This window comes from Magnolia sinica, chromosome 14, assembly GCF_029962835.1.
Source record: "Magnolia sinica isolate HGM2019 chromosome 14, MsV1, whole genome shotgun sequence".
NCBI lineage: Eukaryota > Viridiplantae > Streptophyta > Magnoliopsida > Magnoliales > Magnoliaceae > Magnolia > Magnolia sinica.
Window position 1 is genome coordinate 64205052 of NC_080586.1, and position 9070 is coordinate 64214121.

The 9070-nt window shown below is 39.1% G+C and overlaps 1 protein-coding gene across 1 annotated transcript in view; it reads right to left on the minus strand.

The window, feature by feature from the left end:
• The window catches only part of LOC131225917 (phenylacetaldehyde reductase-like), a 42624-nt gene extending 35070 nt beyond the window's left edge, over positions 1 to 7554 (minus strand). The window contains exons 1-2 of the mRNA XM_058221530.1: positions 7340 to 7554; positions 4317 to 4486 (exon numbers count right to left, since the gene is read on the minus strand). Of these exons, the coding sequence (XP_058077513.1) occupies positions 4317 to 4486; positions 7340 to 7457 (288 nt within the window). The 5' untranslated portion in view covers positions 7458 to 7554. The remainder of the gene's footprint in view (positions 1 to 4316; positions 4487 to 7339) is intronic.
• Positions 7555 to 9070: the final 1516 nt, after the last annotated feature.

Genomic DNA, 9070 nt, shown 5'->3' on the forward strand with positions numbered 1-9070 from the left:
TATTTCTATAGCCATGATCGTACAATTCGGAATGGTTAAGAAAGGAAGAAAAATGAAAAAAAAAAAGTTGCTTTTAGGTCATTTTGGGCCCTATTTCTATAGCCATAATCATACAATTTGGTATGGTAAAACAATAATCATACGATTAATGTGGATTTGCAACTTGGGCTATGATTTGCTTCGTATACATATGCAACACAATTCAAATCATATAATTCAAATGAAAAATCATGCAATTGACAACCTTGGAAACAACCACAAAGGTACATCAAAAGGTCACATGGGACTTAATTGCTTACTACCACCAAGATGAACTCACTACATAGGCAAATTTGTATCAAGGATCAACCCAGCTTCCAATTAGACGAGTTCTTTTCAAAACAAGGGAATTGATGCAAGATTGTACAATCATCTAATGGGATACCAAAAGTGGTCGCATTGGTGATCAATGAAATATTAAGCCCATCCACGAGTCTTGATTAAATATTAAACAATTCCAACCATTCATGTTGAAGATATGGACCATCAAACCATTTATATTGAAGATCTGGACTATATCAAATGTCCAAATTGAGTTGATGAAAGATCAAGACCCCACTAATAGTCCTGATGAGTGATCTAGACAAGATTGATTATCCACTTGACCTATGGAGCCCACAAGTCCAACTAAATGCCCTTTTTGCAATTTTTATATGAAGTTTTTTTCTTTTGAGATGCAAAAGGATGGACAATATTTTTGGACATGTATAGAAATTATACATAAAACGTTGTGCATACTCAACCCATATGGATGGTGTATAAGGAGTTTTAGTAGTATTCAGACTTTATCCTTAAATTCACTTGATCGTTTGATGCAAGCTGCAACATTTTAGGAGATTTTTATGTATAGAGGCTTTTAACCTTGGCTTGGGTTTTTTTAAAAGACCCAATTATGGACAGATTATTGGACTTTTGAATGACTAAAATTGGATGGGCATGTTTCCTGCAATAGGATTCAAAACTTTGAAGAGATTCTACTAGATCCCCTATGTCTAACTCCTCGGGGTTCTTTTTGGAGTGGTTCCACATATTTAACATTATTTGTTGTTATTTCTTGATGATCATCTAGTGGAGAGACAAGTGGGTTCCTAATAGAGATGGGCATCGGACCAAGTCGGATCGGATTGGGTCCAACTCGACTCGGTCCGGATTCTACGTGGCCCAACCCGAACTCGGACCGAGTCCGGGTCATCTGACCCAGACAGACCCGAACCCCTGCTGGCCTGAACCGATCCGAGTCCGACTCGATCAAGAAAACTGAGTCAGATCGGATTGGGCAAGGTTCAGATTGGTCCTTTTTTGGATAAAGGACCTAATGGGTAAATTGGTTTGTGGTGTGGCCCACTTGGATCTCACCATCATGGATTGACCATGCCCAAAAAATACCCTCAATTGGCATGCAGATGCACGACACACCAACAATCCATATTCAACAAAAAAGATCAAACATTTTATGAATGAGATTTTCCAATTTGGGAGAACTTTTGGGCATCTCGGTCTAGATGGGGCCATCAGATAAGTGGCTTGGATAAAACAACCATAAGCCAACACATGCATAAAGTAGGTGCACAAAAGGAAAGCTCCATGTTTGCCACAAATAAGAAACTCAGAACCCCCAATGTTATGTAGGAAGTTAGAAATTAGACCCACTCGATTTAGACTCATCCCAAACCACTATAGATAAATGGGTTGGGTCTGAATCCTCAGTCTAGACTTCACCCGTACCCAATCCAATCCCAAGTTATTTGGAGCCAACATATCATCCATCAAAGTAATTCTAGGAGCCAGTGTATCATCCGTCAAAGTTTCTCTTTCAACCAAGAACGATAATTAAAGAAGAAGAGGAGAGGTATCTAGTGGGTTCCGAGTGTTGAAGAAGAGGAGAGGAAGAAGATAGGGCGTCGGGCGGCACAGTGCTCGTTCGTCGGTAGGGTAAGAAAAGAGGGTAAACGATTTAGGGTTTTAAAAAAAAAAAAAGGTATTTATAGTACTTGACTACCCGTTCCAGATCGGGTCGGGTCGAATCGGTCCGAATCCTTTCAGTTCGGGTTTTCGGATCGGATCAGTTCGGATAGACTATTACCCGAACCTAACCCGAAAATCAATCGGATCTGAATGAACGCATTCAATCCGCACCGATCCAGACCGTCGGTTTGGTTCGGAATGGGTCAGATCGGGCCTGATCGGGTCGAATCCACCGGATTGGACCCGACATGCCCACCTCTAGTTCCTAATTATTGTAGGATTGCACCAACGGTCACAGCATTGAGCCCATATCTTTTCGCATTAGTTATAGATTAGCTAACAAAGCATTTGCAAGAAGAGATCCCATGGTTTATGTTGTTTGCAGATGACATAGTTTGCTTAACAAAATGAGTGAGAGGGTGTAGACACGAAGCTAGATTAATGGAGGGGTGCTTTAGAATCTAAGGGATTTAAAATTAGTCGGACTAAAATAGAGTGCATGAGTGCAATTTTAGTAACGATAGAAGTGGAAACAAGGAATTAGTTATGATTGTTGACCAAGAAGTTTCCCAAAATGACCACTTTCAATATCTTGGGCTGCTAATTCATGAGTGGAGAGATTGAGAAGGATTTTGCCCATAAAACACAAGCTAGGTAGAAGAAATGGAGATGTGCCTCTGGAGTTTTATGTGATCGTCTTGTACCACTAAAACAGAATTTTTATTAGCATGAGAGTAGCCATGCTTTATGGGATGGAATGTTGATGTGTCGCAAGACCAAAAAGGATAGAATTTGATATGAATGGATTCAAGGGAACTTAGGAGTAGCACAAATCGGTAATAAGATAAGGGAAAGTAGGCTTACATGATTTGGTCATATGCAAAGGACACCAAAAATTGCATTGGTTAGAAGGAATCAGTTGGTACAAGTTGAAGGCTCTAGAAGGGCAAGGGGAAGGCCCAAAAGGACATAGATGAAGGTAGTAAAAAAAAAAAAAGATTTGACCTACAGTCTAGCTGAGGTTATGGCCTTTGAATCTAGAAAGAGTGAAATGGTGGAACAAGATTCATGTAGACTACCCCAAGTAATTAGGATAAGGCTTTAATGATGACGATGATGGTTGCGGGTGATTGCGTGCATCCGCGGGGAATAGTTTCGCCTCAAAAATGGGATGGGGAGTCGGGACACCCTGTCGTCATAAAAAATTTAAAAAATAAAATAAAATAAAAAAGATGATGATGATCGGATCTCTCTTTTTTTTTTGAAGGGTGACCATTGGATCAACTGAATACATATGACAGCATCTAGAGATGGAATCAATCATAAAAATGGTACATATTCTAATCTACACAAGTCAGAAGTTCAATTTCATCTTTCTTGTTTCATTACATCCTCATCCTTCAACATCCAAATCATCATCATCTACATCTTTTCCACATTCAACCCGCATCACTATTCTACTGTTATAGACTAAATTTATCATTCCCAGCTTTTGCTTATGTAAATCTAAACCAGAAGAAACATTTAAATTTTAATATTACCGGACCATAGCTTGCATATCAAAGCTACATAACTATAGAACAAAAATAAGCACTGGCCACAACATTAACTTTGCAAACCACCAGCGTAATGAAAATGAGGAAAGCAAGAATATAGAGCCCAAGATGCAGGAGATCAGGCAATAATTATAGATAAGATAGTCAAGCTTATACAAGATAGCCATGCAGTTGATCATGCAAAGTAAGGTTGTGAAAGGAAGAACCAAGGAAAAGGCAAAGGGAGAACAATATAAAAAACTCCTTGCAAAAGAAAAATGCACAGAATGAAGTAAAGAACCAAAACTTATAATACATACAACAGCTTTGCTTAAGCCCACACGCATGTAATAAAGCTCATGTACATGCCACACATGTGCCATCATAGCACAATATATCCAAGATCCAATCCATCCATCAGAACAGAACCACTATCTTGATGCCCCAGCCGGGCCAGCCCAGGAATCAGGTTGATCCACTGGTCAGGTGGGCCATAGTTTGCAAAATAAATGTACGGCTCTGAAAAACTTGCCTGAAGTTCTATAACCCATCCATCTGTTTCCAATATTAGGGCCCACATGCTGATTGGGCCATATTTTATTTTTGGGAAAACATGTACAAGATCTCACACATATGTGCCATGCTGGCAAATGTTTGGCATGTGCACAAGCTTTATTGCACACACATGTGCACTTAGCAAACCTCTACATCAAAAACTAAAATTTATATTAAGTGTTTGAACAAGGCTATCAGAAAGGAAATAATATGGGGACGAACCTGCGGATCTGTGACATCATGATAAAAGGGGGATGCTGTATGGAAAACCCCTTCACACCCATCAACCACAGCATCAAAGGCTCCCTCTTCCAACAAGTTTGCTTTGAACAAATGAAGTCTTTCTTTGGCGCCATCCAGAGCAAGCAAGTGTTCTATCTTCTTGGGATCATCTGCAATGACGTACGCTCGGATTTTATGAATAAACGAGATCAAGGTTAACATCTTAAATCTGTTGAAAGATCAAATCAACATGAAAATTTATTGTGCGATAGATGCTTGTACTAGTAGTTATAATTGAGCAGCAAGATTAAGATTGAAAGGCATTTTGTCTGGATTGATCATTGAATTTGCACTAGAATAATTAGATGACAACTCTTTTGCCCTATCAATGGGGAGTGGGGACCCAAGCCAACATTCAATATCAATGCATAAGAGAGTTCTAGAACTTGACACTGAATCTATCACAATTCACAAAATATAAACAGAGCAGCTAACCTGCCATGTATTGAACAAATGGAGATGTATCGAGCACAATGGACGATACATCTCCATATAAGCAGAAATAGGGTCCCAAGCCAACATTCAATATCAACCCATAAGAGAATTCTACAACTTGACACTGAATCTATCACAATTCACAAAATATAAACAGAATAGCTAACCCGCCATGTATTGAACAAATGGAAGATATATCGGGCACAATGGACGATACATCTCCATATCAGAGCAACCAGAGACACGATATGAGCGTGTATCATTGTCTCTGGTGTATTGATGTGCATCTCAGCATAGATGCAACCTCATCAACCAATACGGCCTATACCAGGCCAACATTGTCAAATCGTGCGTTTTGTGATATCAATCATACAGTCATATTGTATTGCACGCCACATGATTTGAATCGTAAGTTCAATGGCAAATCCCCAAAAATCATAACCGAATTGTATTGTAATCATACAAATCATAAGATAAATGCCGACTTCATAAACGGGGCACAAATTCACATAAAAATTCAATTTTTATTTTTATACATTTTTCTTCTTGTTTTTCGCCTTTTTGCTTTTAAAACATGTAATAGGGCTCCCCTATTAAAAATCCTTATTTTCATCTTTTGAGAGAGGAGATTCGGGGATTTTGATATTCCAAAATCCAACACGAAAACATCCCATTATCTTTTCTTTGGTCAATAGAATCGAATGCCACTTTTCCAACGTGATTCTACACTCGAAAAGGTCAAATTGTTGAAGCACTCTTCAATGTTTTTAAGGTAAGCTCTCGAACGCAAAACATAAGGAAAGACAAAAATTCCTTTAACATTATCATGATATCTATACCTTATACAAGTTCTCAATTGCCAATATCATGACATGTATTACTTCTCCTTCTCTCCCCTGATGGGAAATGGATGATTGATGAGTTCTTAACTTTTTTTCTGACTTATTTCTGTTCTTCCATTTTTTCTGATATTTTAAGGGGGGAGACGTACAATTTGTGATAAGATTTGCAATTCGATATGACTCAAGCCCTGTTACAATTTGCAGCATAATAATGATTTTAATGCCAATGGGCCAATACACGCTTGACTTGGGCCAAGACGCTTAAATGCATAATTATTTCCATTTTTCACTTTTAAAATTTTTTTTCCTTATTTTTCTTCATTTTGAACTGACATTTAATTAAGAAAAATGTGACACAAGTCACACAACACATAAGAGATTCTAGGAATTTATGTGCAATGTATCACAGGATACATTAAAAAAAAAAAAAAAAAAAAAAAAAAAAACAGCTAAGTAATAGTCATATCTTAAACAATGTTGCCCAGAATCCAACAAGCCAAACCTCAGTTTGTCTTTTTTTCTGAAAAATACGCTCGGATTATCTTTATAGTTCATATAGTAATAAGCAACAACAAGATGGTCTTCCAGATCAGTGGTTTTAAGGAAACCAATACCCTCATAGATGGGATTGGTATTCCCACCATTATCATTCCCAAATCAAATAATTAAAATAAGATAAAAAATTAATGCAGGACAATTAACCACTTGCTCTAAAAGCTCAAATTGACAGAGCATGATGAATCAATCCCTTTATCTCATAGCCCAGGCCCCACATCCCATGGGTTAGGTCCTTAGTAGAGCTAAACGTGCGTCGAGTTCGAGTTCGAGTCAAGCAAGGCCAAGCTCGGCTCAGCTCAACCCCACCATGACCTAAGCTCGAGCTCAGTTCGACTCAGTCTTCACCCCACTAGCTCGCCTCGGCTCACTGGTTTGAGCCAAGTCAAGCTAGGATCGAGTCGGGTCGAGCGAGTTGTTCGAGTCAAGTCAAGTCAAGTTATACAAATTTTTTTAATACTATTTTACAAATTATTATAAAATCATTAAAATGATAAAATCAATATTGTTAGAACTGAGGAAGGTATAGTGGCAGTGCATAACAAGTTATTACAAGCTAACAACTAACAACATGAGAATGTTTGTTACTACAAAACCTTAAACCCACTCAACATATAGATTTAAGACATTAGACAACAATACATACCACAGCGGGCTTAACGCACAGCTAGTTGCCCGACTTTAATCATCTACATCTACTTGCATGACAGAAAAAACGATACAATCTAACCAGAGCCCGCAATTGCAATGAAAACTATATAAGAACATATGATCCTGTTAGTTTGCAGGCTAATATTGATGAAATGAAAGTAATCAATTCAGCATACATGCACATCGATAAAGCCGATCCAAACCGTTCAACCATTGTGGATGTAGCTTAAACCCAAAACCCAAATGAATCTCACAATGGTAGCCACCAGATTTTGTCTATTGTATTCATCCAGCCAATAAATCCTCCATCTAGCCGTCCATTCAAATGCCAGCAATCGGACGGTTAGAATCACCCAATCAGTGTGAGTTTGAGACTATGCCCCATCTACAACAGTATCGACAACTAGAATGGGACGAATTGACATTTAAAAATAAAAAATTTAAAAAAAAAAAATGCACGAGGAAGAAGGGAGAAATTACTGGGGTCGCGAACAGTGGCATTGATAGAGTAGCCGCGGTCGAGAAGCAGCTTCACCAGCCATGATGCAATGTAACCAGAAGCGCCCGTCACGCACACCAACTTCCCGCTTCCGCTCATTTTCTCTTCTCTTTGTTTTCTTTCGTCTCCTTCAATCCCTTCTCTTTCGGAATACACACACACTCTCTCTCTCTCTTTCCTTGGTCCCCGAATCGTGCTTTTAAGTGAGTGGATACCGCCCACTGACCGAACGAACACCTTCCAATGGAAGCCTTTCAGACTTTAGAAGCGGACTGCATGGTGTGCCACACACCACCGACCTGGGTCCCAGCATAAAGTATGTGTTTTATCCACACTGTCAATCCATTTTGTAAGATTATTTTAGTGTATGACTCCAAAGATGATTCAAATCCAAATCTCAAGTTGACCACACCAAAGAAAGTAGTGGAGATTGAACGCTTACCATTAAAATATTGTAGTGGTCACATGAGTTTTGGATCAAAGTTATATTTATGTTTCCCCTTCATCTAGGTCTGTGTGACCCTATGAAATAGTTTGGATGAGAAATAAATATCACAGTGGGCCCTAGAAAGGTTTCAACGGTAGGAAATCATTGTGCCTACTACTTTCTGTGGTGTGGTCCACTTAAGATATATATTTAGTTCATTGTTGGGTTCATTCACTAGAATGATCTCGAAAAATGGATGAACGGTGTGGATGTAAAACATATATCATGTTGCGCCTAGAGAAATCTGCTATGTCAACAGACTGCCAAGGTCGGTCACACCACGCAATCAGCTTCCGCTTTATGTGGACAGAGCTTAATTGCGGCGTGCCCTCCATTCAAAGAGCGGATTAGGTGCGGCCTGGCCTCACCCAAGATGGTGCGTCCCTTACTGTGGGGCCCATATTGATTAATTTATTTTATATCCATTCCATCCATCAGTTTTTCCATACCATTTCATTGCATGAACTTAAAAATGAAGAAGATTAAATTATCAGGTGGGCCATATTATAGGAAACAGTGGTGATTAATTGTCCCACTATTAAAAACTTTCTAGGGCTCACCGTAATGATTATTTAATGTTTATTTTCCATTCAAACTTGTTAATAAGGTCATGTAAATCTGGATGAAGGGAAAAACAATATTATCTTGATCCAGCACTTCTGTGGCTCGTTATAAGTTGTTAACGGTCAATCATCACTGCTTCCTGTGGTATGGATCACTAAGATTTCAATCTACTTCATTTTTAGCTCATATCATAAAATGATCTTTAAAATCAGATGAACGGTGTGATATAGATTTGATGGATAAATGTGGGCCCCACAATAGGGCCGCACCATCTTGGGTAACTCCGGGAACGCACCTATCTCCCGCAAATAAATCTCCCAAAATCCGCTCCCGTCAATAAATCCTTCCACTCTGGAAGCGGATTGCCGGCGATCCCGGACCGAGGCTGCGTTGGGTATGGACGCGGATTGCATCCTACTAATCCGTCCGGGCAGTGCTCCGTGTGGCCCACCGTGATGTAATTATTTAATCCACGCCGTTTATCGCTTTCATCAGACCTTTATAAGTTATAATCTTAAAAATGACGCAGCTCCACGGCTCCAGTGCACCACACCAAAAGAAGCAGCAGTGATAATGACAACTACCATTGAAGCCTTTCTAAGGCCACTGTGATGTTTTTTTTACCGTCCAACCTATTAATAAGGCTATGTAGATGTGGATG